The sequence below is a fragment of the Lichenostomus cassidix genome, chromosome 1Aa (genome assembly GCF_008360975.1).
Source record: "Lichenostomus cassidix isolate B80296 chromosome 1Aa, HeHo_3.0, whole genome shotgun sequence".
Taxonomy (NCBI): Eukaryota; Metazoa; Chordata; class Aves; order Passeriformes; family Meliphagidae; genus Lichenostomus; species Lichenostomus cassidix.
The window spans coordinates 7,236,220-7,260,774 of record NC_139480.1 but is presented as its reverse complement, the minus strand read 5'-3'; the positions used below and the strand labels follow the sequence as shown (position 1 = coordinate 7,260,774).

Genomic DNA, 24,555 nt, shown 5'->3' with positions numbered 1-24,555 from the left:
AATTGTAACATGGAAATGATAGAGAAGTTATACAACCTCTGCACAGTAACCATTCAGCCCAGAAAATGATCTCAAACTGGAAATTACTATCTAAGTGGACAAGTTAGAAGGAAAAATTAGAGAGATTTCAAATTAAAAAAATAAGTTAATATAAATGTTTGCTAATTGTCTAGTTCCAGGATATTACATCACACCTCGTGGCATTTTGAATCAGTAAATAATGTTCTCCTTATCTCAAAACCAAAAAAACTCCCAGGTTGACAATGATGAGAGGGAAGGAAAGAGGTGCTAAAACACACTAGAATATGACAGTGCTTGGACTGTCATTTGAAACTAGTCTTTTAGGTTTGAGTGGAACTAAACTGTGTTATAACCATGTTATGAAACTGTGCAAACTTGTATAGGAGCCCAAATTGGGATATATCCATACATAACCATGGGAACAGCAGGGTACTGATGATGCTCCAGAGGCTAATGAATTTTAAAAGGATAACTCAAACATCTCCTTCTTGGAGAAAAGAAAACAAAAGTATTTTTTAAAAATAATAATTTTTGTTAGGGTTTTCTTGATGCAAATAGATCTTAAAACTTCTTTTTTTTTTTTTTTTTGGTGATCAAATCCAAATGTTATTACTGATAATGATTTCATCAACAACTTTTTCTAGAGAAAAGCCCCAGTTTTGGAAAAAGGCTGAACTGAAAATTGAGTGGTTCTAATTTTCAACCAGGACAAGGCAATACTTCATGCAAGGTTAAGCAGCAACACAGAGGCCAAGTGAGGAGACAGAACTCAGGTTTGCCTGCTCTGTGTGCAGCTTCACCACTATATCACACTTCTTTCCATTTCCTATTTACAGAAGCAGAACAAAACAAATTTGCACAGAGCTATCCAAATCAAAAGGCAATGATTACCTGCAATGAGCAAATAGAAAACAGAGTCATTTCTAAAGAAAGCTGTCTGACTCTCATATATGCTGCTGAACTGTTGATAAAATGGGTTTTTTAGAGTTTTTTTCTTTCTGATAAATTTGACTCCCCTTTCTCTTATTGCCAAAGCACGAAATAGATATTTTTGTTAACTTACTGGGAAGTTAGTTCTCTCTCTGCAACTTTTTTGTAACTAAACAATATAATGAAGTTGCTTAGAAATAATATCTGAGGAAATACATTATATTTTTGTCACTTCTTCATTGCGATATTCACCTCCCTCTGGGCTCTTCATGCACGTAATAGAGCTATCACACACTGTGAGGTTAAAAAATAGCTGCACAGAAAAAATGAACTTGACTGGCAGATTCTGTGAAGGTCACAGAGCAAGAAGGACTTCACACACATTCACATGGCACTCAGAGAAAATATCTTATCCTACTGAATTCTGACAGGGGACACATCCAAATCCCTTCATCTGAATGTTATTAAAACTGGGAGAAGGCTGGATGTAGATATAATCTCTACAAGTGACCTCTGCTGCTTCTCTGCCGTGGCTTCAGAGTGGCTTCAGACACAAGCAGCTCCACATTTAGAAAATATTCAGAAATTAGTTCGGACCACATTGGAAATCTGCACCTAAAACCTATTTTTTTAATGCTGGAGCCTGACTTGCTGCTACCAATGATCAGAGTGAAGGCAATTACATCAGCCTGAAAGAGCAGGGTAGAAAAGGTTACAGCATCTCTACTGTCAATTAGAAGAGCTTCTATGGTCAAACGACCATTAAAAAGGGAAAGACAGGGGAAAAAGCCAGGAATCTGTGCAGCATTCTGCATCAGACCTGGAAAGTGGACTTGCCTGACTCTCAGTTGCTGCTGCTGCAGGCAGCAAACAGCTCTGAGATTAAAGGCACAGTACTGATGTGCAAAAAAGAAAACAAAAATAAACAAAAAGCCAAAGCCCAAACAACAAATTAAATAATTGCTTTCAGCCACATCACTGCATGAACACACACACACACATATATATAAAGTATTTATTCTTTTATGGAATTTATAACTTCAATATTCACTGTCAATTGCAGTGTACTTGGGCTTTCTTCCATTTTCTTCCATAGTTTTCCATTTACTCCTCACAACTGCCTGTGATGTCTAATACACACTACAGAGATACATGAAGTATTAAAGGCTATCTTTTCAAGAGGGCTGAGGTGTTTATCAAGATTTTTTCCTACATGTAACCAGAACTATTCTTTTTCCCAAAAGAATTAGGAATTGCTAGGCTTTCTAATCACAGGGCAGTTTGCCATAGCTGGCAATATTTCTGATATTATATATAGTAATTATTTCTATTTGCCTTAGCTGACAATATTTCTCAGCAGGAAATTTGCAAAGTCTAAAAGGGATTTGCAGCTCTTGTGCAAGGATATCAAATTCAGGCTCTTTAACTTGTATGGCTCCCTGGATTTCAGCTATTCTGAAAAAGGCCCTAAATACCCAAATATCAATTAAAAATTTTACAACTTGGAATCCCATCATATGTATTCCTGATCTCAATTCACAGAACCAGTCATGATTGAAATTAAGAATCTACTAAGGTATTTACACTGTGAGAATACTGAGGACTGGTATTTTTAATTTTTCCTGCTCATATGGATGTTCACATTGTCTTAAAGGCAAGAAGATATAAGAAGCAGATCTCAAGACTATGATTTTTAACATTGATGACTTTGGATTTCCTTTCCAAAATAGCTGATTGATGACAGAGTATTTTAATTTGGATATTGTTCATTTGAGGGGGAAAAAAAGGGATTTTGTAATTTCTTGTTCTTCTTGTCAGTCCTGTAAGCAGACATGCCTTTTTTTCCCCTTGAATACAGAGTTTTCTGATCACCAGTGACATATCTTACCAGCTGCAGAGATGAAAAAGATCTCCTAGACAGTTAACTCAGAATCACCTTTTAGAGACAGGCCAGGTATCCTTTCACTGTTGGGTGAAGCTGGTTGTTTTCTATTATAATGCCTCATTTGTTGCCTGTAGCTTTGCCTTGTTAGCAATGTTTGAAAAAGTTGTGTTTCTGAGTTATGGAACCATTTTGGATTAAGTGAGAGAAGGAGATAGAAATACAGATTCTCCACCCAACTGAAATATCCCTCCCAAATTTCTTTTTGTCACCCAGTGACCTCTGTCATCACCAGCATCTTCCTATCCAGCCTCCTGCTCCTTCTAGATACTGAGCTGCAGTGAAAGGTGCCCCACCAGCAACTACATGCCATGACTAAAGATTTATGATTCGAGAACAAATTCATTTTAAAAAAGATTGAGCAGATGAAAACATAAATTATAACAGGAAATAGGATACCATGTGTAGTATAGCACTGAACTGCTACAATGCAGGAATGTGGCCATATGTTCATGAGTCTTGCATTTTGTCCTTTAATTCTAGTTGGCTCAAGATGGTTAGAAAGCTTTTACAAATGAGTTGAAGGAATGAGTCTGACACTTGAAACATACTGATCACTTCACTGGTAAAGAGTGATTTTACTGGTTAACTCCATCAGTTTAGACTGATGAACATTGGACAGATTTTGACAAGAGTCATCCAGGTGGGATAAATCCAGATTTACAACCATATGAATGAGGAGGATATGACCCACCTGGCATGAATAAAAAAAACTACATAACCACATGATCTTCCAGATGCTTTCAAATCCCTAGAAGGATCACTCCTTTTCTCTCTTAAAATCCTGTGCAGAGAAACCTGCACTCTCAAAATTATCATAATAAAGAAACTCACGAATCATTTGCAAGCTCGAAGCAAAGTTTTCTGCTTGGATGTGATCTGATCCCCACTGCAGCAGCACTCTGACATTTACTAAGGGATTAGCACATCCTTCAGCATCACGTCCCAAACTCCACAGCAGTGCAACCTCTGGCCCCACACACACAGAGCTGCTGTTTGGTATCAGTGTGATTTCCCCAAATGCTGCAGCTGCACTGGCCCCGCATGAGCTGACATTTGTGTTAATAGCTGTCAGAGGAGAAAGCTGCCCTGTAACTTGGATCTGGGGGAAGAAGGAATCTCAGCCAATGGTAAAACCCCAATAAAAAGTCTAGAATTTCTTAGTTCAATCCTTTTTTAACTGCTTGTGGACTGAATCCTGCAGCTCATAGCTGGGGATCAATTTGTCATGCTCTCCTGTATCACAGCCTCTGGGATTTTACCTTCTGCCCAGCACTTGCTCCTGATCTAACCCCACTGAGAGGTGGGTGGTGACTGCATGGCTTTGGGAACTTTCATAGGTTCCCAGATTGTTTAAAAAAGGCAACCCAAACCCCATAGCATGCTCCAAGGGAAGCACAGCCATGCACCAGTCCACAGGTACATTCCAGTGGACTGGAGGATAAGCTGTGATTAGGACAGTCCTTGGGCAGGATGTCACACAGGTGACTGAAACACGAGGAAGGGGGGGAGGTTGGAGTACCCACCTGTGAACAGATCCCCAAAGTTGTTTTCATCTCGCAGGGCTAGAGTAGCCCAGAGGTTGCTACCAGCAACCAAGCTGGATAAATCAGTGTTCTGGGAACAAAGAATTTGTCTTGCAGCCTGATGTTCGCACAACCCTTCACCTGTGCTGGAGCACAACCAAAGGCAGGACCGAGAGGTATTAAAGAGCTGAAAGGCTTTTATTCCTGAAAGTTGAATTCACAGTCCAGCTTCTCATTTGATAAATTCATAGCTGTCAGCTACAGGCACTTCAGGGCAGATTCGCTGTGTAGGAGCACAATGTGCTGTACTCACAGCTCTGATCCTGGAAGACATAAACACAAAGAATTGATTTCTCACTCCTTTGTTTGAAATGTGGTTGTCTGTAAATGCTGATTATAAACTCATTTTTCATGAGATCCATGTTCTCACCCTTTCTCTCTACTATGGAAAAGAAAAGTATCCAAAACGCAACAAAGAGAAAACTGGTCATTGAGTAAAGGTGTGATGTACAGTGCACGATGATGGCATATGAGCAATTCTTCTTACATTTGAACACAATTAAAAACCTGGGATTTTCAGTAAACTAGGAAGGACAGACAGACAGCCTGGGACAATCTTCCTACTCATTCCCTCCCTATAGACTCACATCCATAGCTGGTCTAATTCTGCACAGTCTGACTGACTCCTGCAGTAGAGTGAGTTTACAGCACATAATTATTCACCCCTACAAAGGTAAGGGGTTTTGAGACCACGGAGAAGCAAGTCCATCCATAGCTTAAAGAACTGGATTTATCCTTCTGACCTCTGCAGATACTGCTACAGCATAGGGCATAATGAGGAAAGGGAAAATTTAGGCACAAAGCATTGAATTAAGCATGAGGAAAAGACCTGAGGCTTCACACAGTCCTCCCATCAAGGCAGGGACTGATGCTAAAAGTAATTGGTTAAAATTCATTTTACCATTCATTCTGAGGCAGAGAGCAGACAGCAGAGCACAGAGGTGCTGAACAGCTCCCAGCTACCAGAGAAGGATTTAGATCTGGTGGGTCTTGGACAATGCTTTAAGTGCCCTGGAACACACACCCTCAGCTATGGGATCCTGGAGACTGTGCTACAGACGAGAGAGGCTCCTGGAAAGACAAATGTGGATGCCCAGCCTACATTTTCCTGTTGGGCTCAGGGCTCCCACTGGTGACTGAAGCTACTGATGGCAGTTTCACTGGTGGAACAAATTCAGGAATCATCCCCCCAGCGAGCAGCTTTAAATTAACCTGATTATTTCATCCCAGCTCTTTGACAAATTAGTCTGATTTATTTAGCTCATTTGAAACAAGTTCATTTTAATGAAGTTATTTATATAACTCTGTGATGCCATTAGCCAGATTACATGCTGTCCGAAGGGCATAATGCATGATCTCATTTCCAACTTAAACCCCTTCTATTTCTTTCATCCTCTAACTTAAGTAGCAGGAGATCAGAACATATGTTCTTCTGTTTCCCTCTAGATGGCAAAAAGTCATTTGACAGCTGCCAGGTATTATCAGCTCATTTAGTCACTTCTTCTCTAGCCTAGGAAATCAGATTAGAATGTGAAACATATTTCTGCTAAATCACAGAGAAATACAGCCCTGGTTGAGGTCCAGAAACATATCACCGTCACTTTTGGAAATGGATAATCTTATCCTGACCACCGCCCTTTAAATTGTCAAATTTGATTTACTGCTTTAATTGCTTCAGAGGATTATTGTTGCCAGGTTTTGCAGGAAAAAACAAACCAGTTGTGGCCTGGGTTTGAAGTCCTACCCTGCCATGGATTTTCCAAGAGACAAACTTCTCACACTCACACTCCTACTTCCCCTCATCAGTGCATGGGCACATGGGCACAGAAATCCACTCTATAGAGCACCTGGAATGTTTGAGCCTTGCTCTGGACACATGAGAGAGCTCAGGACAAGGGACTTTAAATGACCACTGGAACTGGGCCTTGGCACTGGGTATAGTCTTGTACTGATACTCATTGATTCTTTAAGAGTTCAGGTGGAATTGCCATCAGCAAGATAAATATATCAGAAGAACTTGGCCATGCAGGACTGGAATGATGTTATTGATATTATTTATGAAGTGTTCAGTTTGGAAACTACTGCCTGAACTCCAGATGTGTTTAAGCATCAGGGACCTCTCCGTGGTCCTTCTGATACAGATGCAAACACTTCTCAAGGTGTTGGAGGAGACATAAAAGTGCTCTGGAGATTTTGGGGTGATAAGCTGGTCTCCCTAAGTTTACCTCTGTCTCTTCTTGAGTGTGAGGCATCCACAGGAAATGTTAGGCACCTACATTCTAAGAGCACACATTCACCAGGCCACCACTTCAGAAGTGCTCCCTGATGGACTGTTTTCTTATTAAAAGGGAAAGAAAGATGCTCACTTCTTTTTTATTGAGCTTCTGGCACAATTCCTTTCCTGGGAGCTAGCAGGCTTCTGCCCAGGCTTCTGTCCAGGCTCCTCCTCAGTGTGGAGCATGGGTCCATGGGCATGTCCTCCTCAGCAGTGAAGCCACCCAGAGAGATGTCTAAGGCAGTCCCTCTGTGATCACTTTTGCTCACATCCTGCAGCTCTCTTCTCTGACTTTTTAACAACTTTTTGGGTTTGAGCTGGAAACTGGGTCACTGGAAAGATCCAGGGCAAAGAAGAAAACCAGCAAAAATTACCTATTTTGGACATTTTTCTTAACCCAGACCATTTCAGTCATGTAGCATTCTGGCAGGGATGGGGAAGGTGGGGGAATCTGCTCCTTTTCTTCTTACACTGAGCCTGACACAAACCCAGGGTGGGAAGCCTCATGCTCAGCTGGGCAGGACAAAACAGGAGTCTCGCATTCACTTTCCTGGAGAATGTAGGACTTTCAGATTACACCCTCACAGGAAAAATCTGAGGCAAGTGACAGAAATCCTTGTCTGCCTTTAAGTGTGCTGGATGCAGAAATAGGCTCTTTCCTTTTCTTGGTGCTTCTGACCTTTAGCTCTAGCACTTTCAGCCATTCTCTGAGAATATGGGTGCTCCAGGGAGCTCACAAGCAAAGCAAGAGGAGTTTAAGCACCTCTTGGACAGCAGTTCTAGAAAGCAGATCAGATCTATCCCTGATTTTTCAGCAGCTTTTTAGACCATTAAATTTAGAGATAAGGTGGGTTGATCACACCTTTCATTAATGTCTCCAAATATTTCTTCATTTTCAGTATAAAAGGGCGGAGTTGGTTCTGAGGTTTTTTGTTTCCCAGGAAAAAAAACACTGAGAGAAAACTTTAATCACAATGTACATTGCAAGAAAAACCACCATCAATGCATCACAGAATCAAGCATGGGAGATAAAAACAAACATTAAAAACTAGGGCAGAAGTGACTCTCAGAGGTTGTTTTGGTTGTGTCTCTGGTATATCTATTGACAGAAACTTCAGACTGCTATTAAAGGGAGACTGCAAAACCAGCATGGGTCTGAAAGGCTGGATCTGTAAACATAAGAAAATCTTACATTTTGGGGAATACTGCCATTAATAGCTTTTCTTCCAGTGGAAAGATTTGGGCTTGGAGATGCATTCTGCCTGCCAGCCCTGTGATAATCCACAGGCAAAACCAAACCTGCTTAGATAGCTGAAGTTAGGAGCAGAACAAGAAAGAGGAGAAGAATTTCATTTTGTAGTAAAACAAATTTAGGAACAAACCAGAATGAAAATATAAAGGAGATGCTGCTTGCTCACATCCCCTCGAAGTTGAAAAAGCTGGTTCCCAGCTCCTGGATATATGGCAGCACCATCTGCCAGCAGAAAGTAGAATTACACCATAAACGGCACAATTTGTCAAAGAAACACTTTGGCCCCTTCAAATGCACAGGAGGTTTGTCATTGCTTTCACAATAACCCAGCATTTAGCAAAAGCTGCCAAAAAGCTGAACCTACATAAAAGCTAAATCAATATGCAGCTCCAAAACAGGACAAGTTTTTCCACTGTGGAATACATTACTCTCCTCCCACAGTTTGAACTCAGCAGAGTTCAAAATCATGACCAAACAGCTTCAATTACTGGGATTTTATGCGTGGCATGAGGAAGCAGCTCTTGGCCCTCGGGTTTTCCCTGTGTCCCCTACACAGCCACAACCCCCTGCCCACCCAAGGTCCCTGCACACAACCTGTACACAATGCCCTGCAGAAAGCATCTGCCTACTTTTACCTGTCCCTCCTATAGGAAGAACTACATTTGCAACCCTCTCTCCTCATGCCTCCCCCTGTGTAGAAAGATGCTCTGCCTGGAATAGGGAAAACTCAAACAATGCTCTATTTCCAAAGATATCAGTGATAAATGAAGAAGGGAACCTCATGCTTCTTTTGGTGCTGAACAATGCTGAAACCAGTATGACACATCAATCCCAAAGTTAAACATCCTGATAGTGAGATAAAGATGTGGTAGACCTGGCAAAATACTTGGATAAAATAACAAACAAGTCCTGGTACTGATCAGTTACCTAGAGGTGCTGAGCTGACACATCTGGCCTGGAGACATATGACTGACAGTTTATCACTTTATACTATAAAAGCCCAGTTCCAACAGCAGGATCTTCTAACATACCCCTTCTTGGGCTGCATGTGTAGAAATTCCTCCCTTCAGTGGGGATGCCTCTCAAGGTTATTCCTCGAGGCTATGCGAAAGAAATCTGCCCACAGTCATTGGTATGGGTGAGTAACATCAATCTCTACTTAATAATTGTTCTTGCTAGCTTTACTACAATTGCTTTAATACAATTGCTTTAATGCAATTGCTTCAATATTGCTTCATAGTGCACTGTATTATAATAGCTATAGCTCCTGTACTGTGTACTAAATAATTCTGATTAAGATCTTTTTGTCTAATCATTATCATAATAAATCATATATATTTATATAAATACATCTGGTTTGCCATCCTCAGCCTGTGGGATAAAGTTGTATAAAGGTTCAATTACACCTAAATAAACCTTTACACGTAAACCACTGATGAAGTCTGGGGCTCAGATTGGATCCAGCCACACTCAGACTCCTCTCTCAGAAGGAGTTTAGAAAGCAAGGGGACACCTATCCACACCTCATGACTCAACGAGAGGGACTCTCTGATGAGCTTGCTCTGAAGCTCCCACTCTGCCCACAACATGTTGCCATCAGCACCTTTGATTTCAGTAGCACACAGTAAAGCACTTCCCAGTGCTTCCATCTGCTCCTCCCATCTGCTCTGTCCTTTTCTCTCCCTTCTCTTCTGCCAGTGATCCTATGAAGTCTCATTCCTTCTTCACTTCTGCTGTCTATACATCCATGCTACAGAAACCAGTTCCTCCTTCCTGTTTCCCCAGATATCCCCTCCAAACACCAAATCCTTATGGATACTGTGAAGTGCACAGCTGCCTTCCTGCTACACTTAACAGCAGGAAGAATAGCTCATCCCAATGTCACTGGCAGCTCAGATCTGTGTAGACCTTGTCCTCTGCTCAGTGCCTCTGGAACTCTTGTCCCTTTTCCTCCTCACATTTAGCCATATCAACAGAACCATTCCCAGTCTTGGACTGGGTTCAGTGGGATATCTACTGCCATGGCCCCAAGGTATGGAGAGAGTTGGGCACCTCCAGATGGCAACCCAGGTTGCAGGTGTGCAGCCTGCACTGACTGCCATCAGAATTTAGGTGTCTCAGCAGAGGTTTCAGGAAAAAAGAAGAGAAAATGCCCTCATTCCCAGCTCTGCAGACTGTGTATTGAGGCTTTTGAATACATTGACATTCTCTAATATTTTCCAGGAGTCTGACAGAGGGTAAGTGACAGAGCAGGCACTCAAAACAAATACATGAAGACTTTCAAAGTGGTCAGTCCATAACAGACTCATGCAGGTGCAAGTCAGGAAATTATGAGATTGTCAGCAAAGACAAGGTCTCAGAATGAGTGAGTGCTCTCTATAAGATTCTTCCCAGGCCAGGCCACAAGGTAGTAATTTTTCTTACAAGAGATTCACTCTGCAGTGAAGAAGCCACACAAGCTGCCCAATGCTCTCTTACTCCTTCTCTGGCATCCCTATCTTTCATGGCAGCTCTTCAGAGCCTGAGCAACTCTGCATAGCCAGCCCCTACCAAACTGTGAGCATATAAATGAGCAAGTGTTATATAAATACTAGATGTTTATATATATAAATATTTTTTCTGTCAATGAGTAATGAATATATTTGCTATACCCATATGTAATTAGATACATATCTATACAGATAGAAATCTATGTAAATATTACAAATCTCACACAGAAACAGAAATCAAGGACTTTTCTAACTTCTATGTTTTGCATTTCTTCTCCTGAATCTTGCAGAATAAGAATAAAACTTTATTTCTTCTATTACTAAAAAGGATCTGCACCAGGATTTCTGTCACCACCCATATAATCAGATTTAGGATTATTAAATTCACACTTTGCCTTCAGGATTTATGGTGAGTCACCAGCATGTCGATCCTCCTTCTCACATCTTTGCCTTATCAAGCAGCACCACAGCCTCACTTTTCCCTTAATGCCTGATGAGCAGTGAGTTTGCTGTACCTACAGAGCAATGCTAATTGGGCTTTAATTGGAGCAGAGGGAGAGATGTTCCATTCCTGGGAAACAACTGGTGGGTCGGGAGCACATGACAGTAGGGACACCTGGTGGCTACCAGGAGCACAGGGCCTCTGGAAGAAAACTGTATGACTTAGTGAAAAGGTAATTTAATCTTAAAAAGAGATTGTTAGGTTCATAGCAATCTCCCTGTTTGAGTCTTTAATCAACTTAAATAGGTATAGATGCTTGTAATTGTTCCATTAACATGAAATAACTCAGCATTCATGAACCTCATTTGCTCTGTAGATCAAGAGTCTGTTACAGAGTAAGATTTCCTCCTGCTCCTCAAACACCAGAGAACTCCAGTCATCATTTTATGTCATTTTATCATTTTATCATATATCATATATCATGAACTTGATACAAAGGAAGTGTTCCTGAGTGTTGTTATAGCACATATCCATGAGGAAAATTATATTCTTTCTAATGCATAGAGGGGGGATGGGGCACAAACAGAAGTCATCATTCCAAAACTGTGCAGAAAGCCTTGCAGATCTGTGACTAAAATGGTAGCATACAATTCCCAGCAGCCCAGTCCTCAAAGTACTGCCACTTCACAGCTTATCATCTTTCTATCTCGCTATGATATATCCCCAAAAAACACCACTGCGTAAAAGGAGGTACAGATTTTGCAGGTAAAATAATGTTTTCTACAAGGTACATCCAGATAAATAAGATAAAAATATAATAAGGAGAAAGGCTTTACATCCAGCATGGTAAAGGCTTGTAACTGAAGAGAAGACATATGGGGAAACTAACCTATGCAGGGAGTCCTCTTCATGTTTGCTGCTTACTGCATGAAGTCTTTTTATAAATTTTCACACAGTGGAGACTTACATGAAATTTCAGTATTGTTTCCTGCAGTTTGAACACAGCCTCCTGATGATGCATTTTGGTACAGCTCAAGGAAGTGTTATCCTGTTGTTTCCAAAGCAAGCCCATAGCTGCCTTGAAACCAAACCAAACTAAAAAAACAAACAAACAAACATAACCCCCAAAAAAACCCCCAGAAATAAAAAACCACCACAACAACAAAACAGAGAGGTACTTAAAGAAGGTAAATGTAGTGTCTATGCTTCATTTGCTGCAAAGATTGGGGGGAAAAGCCCAGAAGCTGTAAGAGATCATGGATGATGACTCCAACAGCTGTATGCAGCCCTAGAATAACAAATTGTTTCTCTACTTCAGCCAATTAGTGCCTAAGGGTACCGGGCAATTAAACTTTTCCCTGGAAGTCAACTACTGGGTGTGGAACTTGAGATTCCTGAGGTCTGATGTCCAGAAATACCAAGTACACAGACACCAGCGTTAATTTAAGTGTGTTTTGAACAAAATAGATGCTATAAACCCTGCTTTCAGTTCCTTATACCAGCTATCTTCTTGTCCTAGCTACACATTTCATTCCATACTTTTATCACTAATTTTTTCATAGACTGTCAATGTCTCTTCCCCTATGCTGCCCTGTCTTCCTGTAAGGACACATTTTAAAGCTCCCAGGGTTTGGGGAGGACAGGGCTGGAGGTCACACATAAGGGAAGGTGTCATAAAGGAGCTTTGTGGTAGAAGTGCAATGAGGTTTTTAGACAAAAAAATGCAGGCAAGGGATGCCACGCACCCTCTTGCTGTTATGTACCCCGTTTGTCTGTGAGGGGGCTCAGCTTTCATGCCAAGGATCATGGCACCAACAGGCACCCATTCCATGAGGCAGCAAGCACCACAAGTTTGGCACCACTACAAACTTGTTTATTCTTGCCTTTATGCATAATTTTTGATAATATTGCTTTGGATTTGTGAGGTTCTTGGGCAGGGCAGAAGAGAAAAGTGATCACAGAATCACAGAATGGTTAGGATTGGAAAGCACCTCTGGAGACCATGCAGTCCAACCCCCTGCCAAGGCAGGGTCACCCAGAGCAGGAGACACAGGAATGCATCCAGGTGGGTTTGAAATGTCTCCAGAGGGAGAGATTCCACTATTTCCCTGGGTAGCTGTTCCAGTGCTCTGCCACTCCCAATGTAAAGAAGTTTTTCCTCGTGTTTAGGTGAAAGTTTTTGTGTTTTAGTTTATGACCACGGCTCCTTATCTCGTCACTGGGCACCACCGAAAGAAGTCTGGCACCATCCTCTTGACATCTGCCTTTGTGATATTTACACGCACTGAGAGTCTCTTTCAGCCTTCTCCGGATTGAAAAGGTTCACAGTTTCTCCTCATGAGAGATGCTCCAGAGCCTTCATCATACGTATGGCCATTGATTGGACACTGATTGACATCCATGGGTTAGACACTGGAACGGGCTGCCCGGAAAGGTGTGGAGTCACCATGGCCGGAGGTGTTCAGGACAGCCGGGACACGGCACTCAGTGCCACAGGCTGCCTGACCGGATGGCGTTCGGTCGTAGGCTGGACTCGATGGTCTCAGAGCTCTTTCCCACCCCAATCGATTCCGTGATTCCGTGTTGAAGGCCGTGAGGGTGCTCAGGGGGTCTGTCCCCTCAGCGAGGCGGGGAAGGGCCGCGCTCCGTGCGCTCTGAGGCGCCGGGCGGGCGGGCGGAAGCGCCGGGCTGCGGGCGCGGGCCCTTCCGGCGGGCTCGCAGCGCCTCGCCCCGCCGCCGCCTCCGCCTCCCCCGCTCGCCTCCCGCCGCCGCCCGGCGCCTCCATCCTGGTACTTGGGAGTCTCCATCCTGGTTTCTCAAGTGCCCGGACCCAAAACAGGAAGTAAGTGCGCGGGGCCCTGCGGGATCGCGGGGCCGGGAGCTGCGGGCAGCGCGGCGGCCGCGGGCGGAGGGGCCGGGGCGGGGAGCGGCCGTGCGCGGCTCCCGCGGCTCGGGGCTGCCGGGCCGGGCTGCCGGGCGGGCGAGCAGGGCCGGGCGGGCAGCGGAGCCCGCGGCGGGGCCGTTCAGCGCCGCCGGCCGCCGAGGGCACGGGAAAATGGCGGCGGCCGCCCGGGGCCAAATGGCGGCGCTGGCGGCCGCGGGGCAGCGGGGCTGAGGCTGAGGTTGGGGCTGAGGCGGGCCGGAGCCGCCGCCCCGGGGGCAGTGCCGGGCAGGGCAGGGCCGCTGCCTCCCGCCGCCCGCTCCCCTGCCAGAGCCCTCAGCCAGCCCCGGGCCGCGGCTCGCCTTCCCGAGGAGCTGCCGGGCGGCGGGAGTGCTGCGCACAGGGAAATGGGGAAGCGGGCGGACGGACCGAGCCTGGAAATCATCAACCCTGCTCCCGTAGGCGGGCAGGGCAAGGGGAGGCCGGACAGAGCATTTGTTTTGTTATGCTTTTGTTATTTTTTTTAAATTGTTGTTTCTGGTTCAAACTCCCTCCCCCATACCTGGATGTGTGTAACGAGAGGCCACCTGCACGATCGCCTCTGAATTTCTCGATTTCCTCTCGCTGGGTCTGCGCTTGGGGTATCCTGAGCTTGGGGGTTTTATCTGTTTTCTCTCCTAATATCTTTTTTTTCGCAGCGGGAGTTGTGATTTGAGGTTGCTTAGGGCAAGTGGAGTCTGAAATGTGCGACTCTGCGAAGATCATGGGTTTCGTCTTAGAGCAGTACCAGCTTTTTCTGCACCAGAGCTGTGCTCTCTGTTTTCCCAAAATAAAGGATTCCGGTCGGAAAAGCCTATTTTTTCCCCCTTTTTGTGGTCTGTTTATTCTTGGTTGAGCTCTTGGGCGTGGTGAAGTGTATTACACTTGCACCAGCTACTTCTTCAGCTGACTGATAGTATTTGTGTGTGTTCATTCACAAAGAGTTACACTGTTCAGCCCCACCTGGCCATTGTTAGTTGAAGTAATCTAGAAAATGCTTTTTGTTTGCCAGCGCCGCTCTGGCTGCAGATGTAAGTTGGCCTCTTGACAGCATAGTTGGAATTCCTTTGCAAAACCAGGAGATACAGGTTCTGCAATGAGATGGACACATTTCATTCAGGTTTTCATGTTCATCATTTCTTGTGATTATAATAATAAACAACTTCATGACGTTTTCTGATTTATTGAAAAGATGGAACATTAATTAAAACTTCTTCAGTAGAAAGCCCAAAAATACTGATTTTTTTCTTAACCACATGAAATTATAAAAGGTTGCTATATAAGAGGCAAACTGTACTGTGTTTTGCATGTTCCAATAGGTCCTTTTTTGTGAGCATTATTTCTGTGCTCATCTGTCCATCAGAAAGCAAGAGAGACTTTGCCTATCAGTCTTACAGTTAGGATAATTTTTCAAATTTTTCTTGCATGTTAAATTTCTGCTCGTTGTTTATAAAGGTGAAGAAGTTACTGTAATGCTTAGCATGAAACTGGATTTACATGAAGGGAAAAGAATTTTAGTACATATAATATGTACAAAGATTTCTATCTATAGCCATAACCTTGTGCCCAAGAGCCAATATTCTACTCCTGAAAAAGAAAACTTGAAACTTTGTGTTTATTTCTTTTAAAAGAGCTAGGACATAGGGGTTTTTATTTTGTTTTGTGTTGTTTTTTTCCTCCGTGTGACATTTAAAGCATGCTCAGTGCTTTTTATTAAACTTACAATGGACAGGCTAGAACTCGTGGAGTTCTGCCAAATTTGAATCAATGCAACTGAGAACAGTTTGTCCCATGGTGTCTCCCATATATTCTGTGTCAGTGATGGCCCACTTCTCTAAATACCACTGATGAGTAGATGTTCCTAAAGGACTGTAATCTCATGCTGATACAGATTAATAAATCTTTATATGCCTGAAACTCAGGTCCCTGGATCCTTGTGATTGGTGTCTGTCCAGTTTGGTTCTTTCTCAAATCCATGGTTGGCAGCTGTTAGAGAAAACTTCTGTGAGGTGGAATTTTAAATTTAAGCAGAACCCATTTGGTCTGGAGTAAAGTTGGGGGGATTTTGTTGAATAGTAGCATGACAGCATTGGCACTAGTTGAATAATAAAAACTTCTAATAATGTATTCAAAGTAATTGACTTGGTATGGAATACACTAAATATTCAGGCTTCCTAAAATATGAGGTCCTGTAATGACTTTGTTTCCTTTGTGTTACTCTTGAGCAAATGTCTTGAAATCCCAATGCATTCCGTGTGATTGTTCCAGTTAAATGCCACAATAACTGGAAGCCTCCCTTAATAATCTTCAGTTTCTGCTTTTTTCAGAACTTAGTGAAACATACTTATTGCCCAATGCAGAGAACACAGCCATTAATACAACTTAATACAGCAACTTTAAAAGATTTACAACAGTCCACTGAAGACTAGACATAACATTCAGTTAATAACTAGGGGCAATGACAGAATTCTGTCTGCAAGAATAAAAATGCTATTTCTTAGAAGTGCTAAATTTTTATAGCCCACAGAATAATTGAGCCCATCTGCCTGAAGAGGGTAATTTAGAAATTTTAAAGATATTGCAATTTATTAAATTATATATAGATGCATTATAATTTATTAAATTGTAAAGAAATTTTGTATTGGGTTGTTAAAATTTTTTTCAGCTTGGTGTAAAATCAGCTCTGTGGAGTTTTTTTCTGCCTAATTCTGTATGCTTCCCAAAAAAATAAGAACAACTCTATTATGTGGCTTTAGTGGAAAACTTATATTGAAATTGAGTATTAAATGCTTCTTGTAGACAAAGTATTTTCCCACCTCTTTGGTTGCATGTTGAAACCTGTTTGAAATTGTAGTGGTGCTCTAAAAATGGTGGGTTTGGTAAATATATACAGAAATCCAACAAGGCAAAAAATGCTTATTGAATTGGCACTGATTTCTAAGGTGCTATTCCATTATGGATTATGATATCCACACTTTTGGTGTATCTGTGTCCAACAGTTGTTCCCTTTCCCCTAAAGCTAATACCTTCCTTCAGAACATAAAATATTAGTGATAGATTGGCATTTCTCTAAAGGATGTGTCTGAATCAAAGATTAAAGAAATGCCTAGGGTTCTTCCCTTAAAATTCAAGTAAGCCTTTTGTTTAAAATAAAACTTGTTTGCATCTTCAAAAGCACATTTAGTGAAGTTATGAAAAGGAGGTGGTATTTTCAAGGTGATGAGACTACTCAGGTCCTAATTCTCAGTAATTAAGAAACCCTGGCTGTCATTTGCTTTATATTTGACTTTTGCAAGAGCAGATGTGCAAGAGCAGATGTGTGGATGTGCAGGTGTGTATAATGAGCAGAATTCAGTGGCACATCCCAAAGCCTCCGCCATGGTCTGGCATTGTTCAGCACAGCTCCAGCTGCTGCACCCTGATGGATCAAGGGCATCCAGTGAGTGCAGTGTCCCTGCAGCCAGGATCAGGAGGAGGCATCAAAGGATGTTGGCTCAGGCAGCAGCACTGGGCTTTTGCCACTGAGCTCACTCTGAACTCCAGGTGGTCCCATCATGTGTCATATTTGATGTATGTTCAGAGCACCTGGTAGTTACAGCATCATTTAAGTGTAAAACAGTGGGGTTTGGTAAGGTCTTGAGATTGTTTCCTGTTCACTCAGAAGAACCACTGCAGTTATTCCTGATTTTGGTCACTGATTCATGAGTTGGTGCCCCTGTCCTGAGGTAAATGTAGCTTGAAAGAACCAGCTTGGTTGGTTGGTTGATTTTTCTTTCAGTTTTCTTGTCTTTGTATGATCTAATGAATAAAAAATAATATCCAAAATATGCATTTGACTTAATCCCTCATGTCCTTTCCACTCAGTTTCAGTTGTGGTCTGAGGCCATGTGCATTAAAGTTGGTGGGAATCAAATCAAGGATTTGGCTTTATCAAGCCTTGGTCATGGTTATTACCTTTACTCAGAAAATCTAAGATACGCTAAATCTCAAATATCCTACACAGAACATAATTATTTTTTTCTGGAGAACCTGCACTTACAGTTCACATAAACAATTTTTGGAAAATCAACAAAGAGTTATAAAACCCTGCTCAATCCAGGAATTACATTGAGGAATGTTTCTTGGGAAGTCACAGGTCCTTTGACAAAGTGCAGTGCCCAGTGTTGGGTGCTCTGCAGTACCTGGGAGCTCAAGCTGACAACTGCAGATGTGTGACTCGAATAGAAGAGTCAGTGATGCCCTCAGAAGTGCTGCCTCAGCCACTGTGGTTAGTCCTGTTAGAGCTCTGGATGGAAGTGTCAGGGTGGCAGCTACTGATCGTGGTGTAGCTTCCTCCCCATCTCTGGGAATTCCCTGTTTGGACATATGGATCCCTTTTATGTTGTGTCCTATTCACTTCTAACTTGGCAAATCATCAAGGCAGAGAATGTAAAGGGATTAATTGCCCTGTGTTTCTTATTTGGTAGCCAAATCCTGTAAATATATAGATTGATTTTCATCAAGTCCTGAGTAACTGCTGTAAGAATGACCCAGCTTTGCTGTCTCTGTATTCAATTTTCATCAGTCTTCCAATAAAAAAGGAGTGGTCTGCTGTATCTTCTGCTGTGGATGGTGCTATAGTTTCCACTGCTTTCAGAACAGCTGTAGGCAATGTACATGACTGTTGTAACGTCTTATAAATCTCATGTCTTTCAGGCCTCTAAAGTGATGAAAAACATATAGGTGCTTTCAACTGGTTATAGAAAAATAAATGTTATGACTACCATTGACATAAAATTAAAGAAGAATCCTCCACCTCATTTCTGGAGCTTTAAGAATTTTTAGTACAGCAGTCCCTGTAGTAAATCTTGTTCAGAAAGTACATATGAGCATGAAAAAGAGAATCTGTTTATTTTGGCCCAGTTTGTTCACTCCCCAAAAGCTAAATTGATAACTTTAAACTGGGTTGGAAAAGTTACAGTCTGCTAATTTAGCTATAACGGTTTGGTTGTCTTTCTTCATGTTTTAGTGTTAAGGATGCCTCATGGGGTTCCTAAAATCAGTACTGCAGCCATGCAGCAAGCAGCAGCTTCTAGTGAAGGATAGATAGAGCACAGGCTGTAAAACTCAGCAGCAGATGAATCCCAAGGAAGTTAATCCCTCCTACGCTTGCATGTGGCAAGGAACTGTTGATGATGGTAGATGTGAAAGTAAGTTTGAGAACCCTCTGATTTAAAATGTCAGTGGTATCAAATTTTTTACATGTTCAGAAGAGTAATATCACATCATTTGAGGAATCAGTCACTACATGTGCTAGAAGATGTGCCAAATCTTCAACAAGCTCAAGAGGTGAGAAGTAATTTTTTAGAAGGACTGGCAGTAGTTTTATCTTTCAAGGATAAGGCTTCTCTTGGGAATCTTCACTATCAAACAACATGTTTTCTGATTAAAAATTAAATTTAACATCCTGCTGGTGCAATGTTATTAGCATTATACAGGGAATTAGAAATGCAGGTTGTAAATTCCACTTGCATATGTGTGTATGGCCATCCCTGTCTAGTACATGGAAGATTTGTAATGTAATTGCAATTTCTTGGTTTTTAAAGCTACAGTCAGTTATTATTTAACAACGTTTTGGCTTCAAAATAAAAGTTAAAAGTAATTTTTTGGTTTTGTTGACGTAGGAGTAAACACAGAAAAAGGACTGAGCAGTTAAAGGAAAAATGGATGGTATTTTCTTTTGACAAATCTCTGCCAAAGTCAACAAAACCAAGCTTAAAACTGATGAAATCTTTGCAAAGCTTCTGGGTATTTTAGATGTGATTTAATTTAGCTTCTGTAGCAGCAAAGGTTACATGTCTTTGTACTTGGATAAAACTTTTGTTATGGGGTTTTGCTTTGTTTTATTTCAGATCTACTGCCAGTAGTTTACATAGAATTTCTAATAAACTTTGTGTTTCATTGCATTACTTTTATAGTGGAAATGAGATTATCAGAGACACTTCATACTGCCCTAATTCTGTAACTTCAGTGTATATGGCTTATCCTGGATTACTTATTTTGTCAGTAGCTTTCTGTACTGGTGATTGCTTGCAACCACTTTTTCTGTTGCTCATGTTGTTTAAATGCTAAAGAAAAAATGCAAGTTTCACATTTAGTTACATGCATGGAAGGAGAATAAAACTTTGCAACTTGGCAGTCTATAAATAGTGCAGCTATGAGTAATGTGATACTGGAAAAATATTTGTCAGTCCTGACTAGCTTTCAGTTCTGTAATAGCAAAATTATTAAATTAACTGTGGAACAAATATTAGACAGAAATCATCAGATGTGTACAATTTAGGAATGCTGAAGAAGTAATAACCTAGGTTTGTGTTTGAAAAAAAAAAAGAAATTAGTAGATTGCAAATGCTCCAGATTAGGAAGTTTAGGTACTATTTTTAACTAGAAAAGTTATTAATTAGATAATTAACATTATCTGATTTTACCCTGTGCAATATATAAGTGTGCAGGAAAGTAAAGGTGGGTGAATGTCTGAAACTGTGGCTTTTTCTTGTGAAAGAGGAGGTTCATTCACTGTGGGAGTTTGTGCTGGTTGTTTGGGATAAGGAAGCAGCGTTTGGTCCAAGTGGAGTCCAGCTGTAGAAAAGTAATCTGTGTGTTGCTCTTTCAGGTTTGAGTATGAGCACAGTTGAAGAAGAGTCTGACACAGTGACAGTAGAAACCGTGAACTCTGTGACTTTGACTCAGGACACTGAAGGGAACCTAATACTTCATTGCCCTCAAAATGGTATAGAATTGTATTGCATAGTGGGTTTTTTTCTTTTTTCTTTTTTTTTTTTTTTTTAAATTGATCTGATCACCATACATCGCTGCCCACAAATTCTATGAGCTGCTTGGGTTCAGCTTGCTGTTCTACAATTTGTTCTGCTTTGGTTTAGAGAATGATAATGTGTCAAATTAGGTGTAAATCCCAAAACTGTCTGTGTGTGTCCAAGAAAGATACTGCTGCTGCTATTTATTTTAGTGGAAATGGGTTCTTAGAACCAAGCACATACCCAAATTTCTGTAGACTGGTTTGTGTGTTACAGACTGTGGAAAGAAAATGCCTGTTGCAGAAAGCATGTGAACTGTTGCCTGTAACTTAGACCAAGTTCCTGGGCAGCAGCAAAGCACTGAACCAGCCTGTCACATTTGCTTTGGAGAACTCTGTCCAAGACTCCATTTAGTTAACAGGAAGTAATCTTGGGTATGTTTTTGTTGTTAGAAGCTGATGAAGTAGACTCTGAAGACAGCTCTGAACCTCCACACAAGAGGCTTTGCTTATCAGAGGATGATCAAAGCCTTGATGATTCTACTCCGTGCATTTCTGTTGTTGCAGTTCCAAGTAAGTTCCTTTATGTAGTCCTGTAGCAAAAATATCTGTTGGTAAAGGTTAAAAGTGAGCTCTTTGAATCACATTAGAATATTTTGCATGGGTTTTTTTTCTTTCAAATTTTAATATACTTGGGTATCATCTTTTCTCTCAGCCTTGGATAGTTTTGCTGCAATTGGTATCTGTACAGTACTGGTGTAGTAATCCTGCCTTAAAGTAGATAAGACCTGCAGGCACAGGTGCATTGAATAAATTGAAGGATAAGTGAATGAACAGCAATCTAGATGCACTCCTCATGCAAAGGTATTAGGTTTTTTTAAGAGCAGACAGTATAGTTATTATTTTAGTGTTTTGTAATATTGAGGTGTATGTAAAGGAGATTGATGTAAAACAGGATGATTACTGAATTAGTCTTAAGGAAGCTGATTGAATATTAGATAGCTTAATATAATCTCCCACAGGGAGAGGAAACCCAGATCTAGTTAAAATACCAATTTGCAGTACCTAGAGTGGCTGTTTATATGGTGGAACATATTCCTTAGAAGTAAAGGCGTTATCATGTTGAAGTTGAAGGAGGACGGGGGAAAGCACATACAGCCAAAAGATTTGAATGTTGCCCTTTAATAACTGGGAAATACCAGAGGTAAGGCTGGAAAGGAAATAATAATACAGTTTCAAATGTTTGCATCAAAGACATTATGTTTATGTTTCACAATTAGGTCTTAATTGTAGTCAAGTGTAAAGCTGAAGGTTTCAAAACCCATATTTAAATTGAATGTTGAGGAGCAGTTGATGATTTCAGTAAACTTACTGTGTCAACAAATAAATACCAAATAGGGCTCTTCAAAATTTTCAGTTCAAAGGTAGCAATTTATAAAACTTGTAGCATGCATAAAAAATGTTTCAGGAGTAAAGTGGACAACTAACTTAACCATTCTGAAGTTTCAGAAAATGATCAGAGCTTTGAGGTGACCATGACTGCTACCACTGAGGTAGCTGAAGATGAGCTTAATGAAGGAACTGTTACCCAGATTCAGGTACAGTAAAAGTTCAGAATTTACCAATTTGATATATGTTTTTATCTAAATTGAAGTGAAAAGGGAAACAAGTATCAGAAATGTGTACTAAATTAATAATACTCTTTGAAATGAATGTGTGTGAGCATGGATCTTGTTTGTAAAAATGCTGTTCTGTAAATAGCAGTTGAATCTCTTTATGTATGAGAGAGGTTATTTGTAGTTGAAGTTACTTGCCAAAGAGCAATACAGCAAAGAGTAATAGGAGTAACCCTCCACTCATAATTACTTGCTCTGTTGGGATCTGCGTAGAAGACAAGTTCATCTGTTATTTCTGTCATTCTTGGATTAGGAGTTAAGCTTTATAACAGGCTTAACTAGTTTTTGTCTTGTCACCAGTCCTAACAGTTACCTGCGGTTTTCACTGTGGGTGTACCATGTTTAAAAGTTCTCCACTGGAGATGCTGGACAAAGTCCTCTTTCCACCACAGCCAGTGAGAGTCTCCATATTTACTATACATTAAACAGTATACATTAACCAGGATGAAGAATGTTACTTAATTAAGTCTCTCAACGTCTGTATATTAAGATGCTAAATCTTACTCAGGTGTTTTAAGAAAGGTGGTGTTTTCAATGCCACATCTAAAACATGGCACTTTTGAACAGTCAGCAAGGTGACAATGTGTGCTGGTTTAATCTTCCTTCCAAATGTATCTCCGTGTTAATTGCAAAGTGATCTAAACAACTGAATATCTGACTGGATAATTTCATATTGGTCTTTCCAAGATTCTTCAGAATGAACAGCTGGATGAAATCTCCCCAATGGGCAATGAAGAGGTATCAGCTGTTAGTCAAGCCTGGTTCACAACCAAAGAGGATAAGGATTCTCTAACCAATAAAGGTAGGGTATTTCAGACACAGTTCTCCCATGCTGTAAAAAGGTGAACTATTCCAAATGCCTCAGAACATTTTGCAAGTTGCATAAAGTAATCTCTGGTCTGCCTTTTTGGAAATGGGCCATGCCTGCAGTGGTGACAGTAGTGGCCATGCTAGGGAAGGGCTGTGGGTGCTGTGTGTCAGCCCAGATTGGGCAGAGAGTTGTGTTTGCAGGGTCAGGGGTGGAATGTTGCAGCAGAGGGAGTACACCAGGAAAAAAACCAATCCGTGCTCAGGTTAATGGAGTTGTTTCAGAAGCAAAGGGCTTCTGCAGACCAGGATCTAATGAAATAATCTCTGCTACTCCTAAAACTTCCACCCCATTGGGCATTCCTCCCTTTCCAAATAAATCTGTGCAATCACATAGTTGCTGAACTTGAGAGCTTTTGTTTTTCCTTTCCTCCCCCCAGGGGAAGTGGCTTTTTAACCCTAGAGAAATAACTTAGTGTCAAATGAAGATGTGTTGCCTCTCCGGTTTCCTCAGCCTCTCTACTGTTATTCTTACTTGGACCTTTACTTTTTCTAGAGAAACATTTTTTTTTCAGTCAGTTCAAAGCAACTCCCTTTTTTGTTAGAAACCTTTAGGAAGAGACACAGCATTGTCAGCAGGGCACAGAAGGGCACTAAATGTGGTGATTCCAGTTAAGAGATTAATAACTTGAGGAAGACATTTCTAGTAAAATATGCCAAGAAAAATATTTAACAATTCCTACTGGCTGAACTTTTTTCGTAATCTCTGTGGTTTGTCTCAGAGATCTGCGCTGGAGCAATGCCAGTATGTGTCTTCTTTTACAGTAGCTCAGAGTTTGGCATGTGTTACCTGAACTCATCATTTTATAGCAGTCTCCACCTGAAAATGCTTTTTTCCCAGACCTGTTGGCAGGTTATGATAATCTTGACTATGAATATGCAGAAATGTGAAGTGCAGAATGTATGTCCTTTACTAAAATAGTTTGGTAATAAAGGTTATTCCATGTAAAGAGTAGCAGTGTCCCATTAAGTCAGTTCTGAAGCTTGGACAGAGGTGTGAATCACAGCTGCAGTAATACATTATTTTTCTGTCTCTGTAACTGTGGAAGGAGGGATTGAAGCTATGGGGCACAGGAAAAGAGTTCTTTCTCACCAGTTCAGTGGAACTAGTAATAATGCCTGTACTTTTCATTGTAATTGGATTTGAGTAAACAGTCTCTTTGGTGTGTTCTGTCTCTGAGCTCTGGTAATTAGCAGGCTGAGAAGGAAGTACCCTGATTTTTCTGAGCAGAGGTGGGCAGGTGGCCAGCACACACCAGTATGTAAACTGGGTCACACCAGCATAAGCTTAATTAAAAGTATGGCATGACCATAAGGGGGAGAAAGAATAATTTAGAGTAGGAATGTTTTAATGTTTTATTG

The 24,555-nt window shown here is 41.3% G+C and overlaps 1 protein-coding gene across 3 annotated transcripts in view; it reads left to right on the top strand.

Annotated features, from left to right (window-relative positions):
• The first annotated feature begins 13,639 nt into the window (after positions 1-13,639).
• Positions 13,640-24,555, top strand: part of DMTF1 (cyclin D binding myb like transcription factor 1) — a 28,721-nt gene continuing 17,805 nt past the window's right edge. Inside the window, exons 1-5 of one of the 3 annotated variants that reach the window (XM_085083276.1) lie at positions 13,640-13,779; positions 20,510-20,626; positions 21,104-21,223; positions 22,154-22,248; positions 23,014-23,128. In XM_085083276.1, the coding sequence (XP_084939402.1) occupies positions 20,518-20,626; positions 21,104-21,223; positions 22,154-22,248; positions 23,014-23,128 (439 nt within the window). In that variant the 5' untranslated portion in view covers positions 13,640-13,779; positions 20,510-20,517. The other 2 variants (XM_085083265.1, XM_085083260.1) reach the window with 2 other exon arrangements.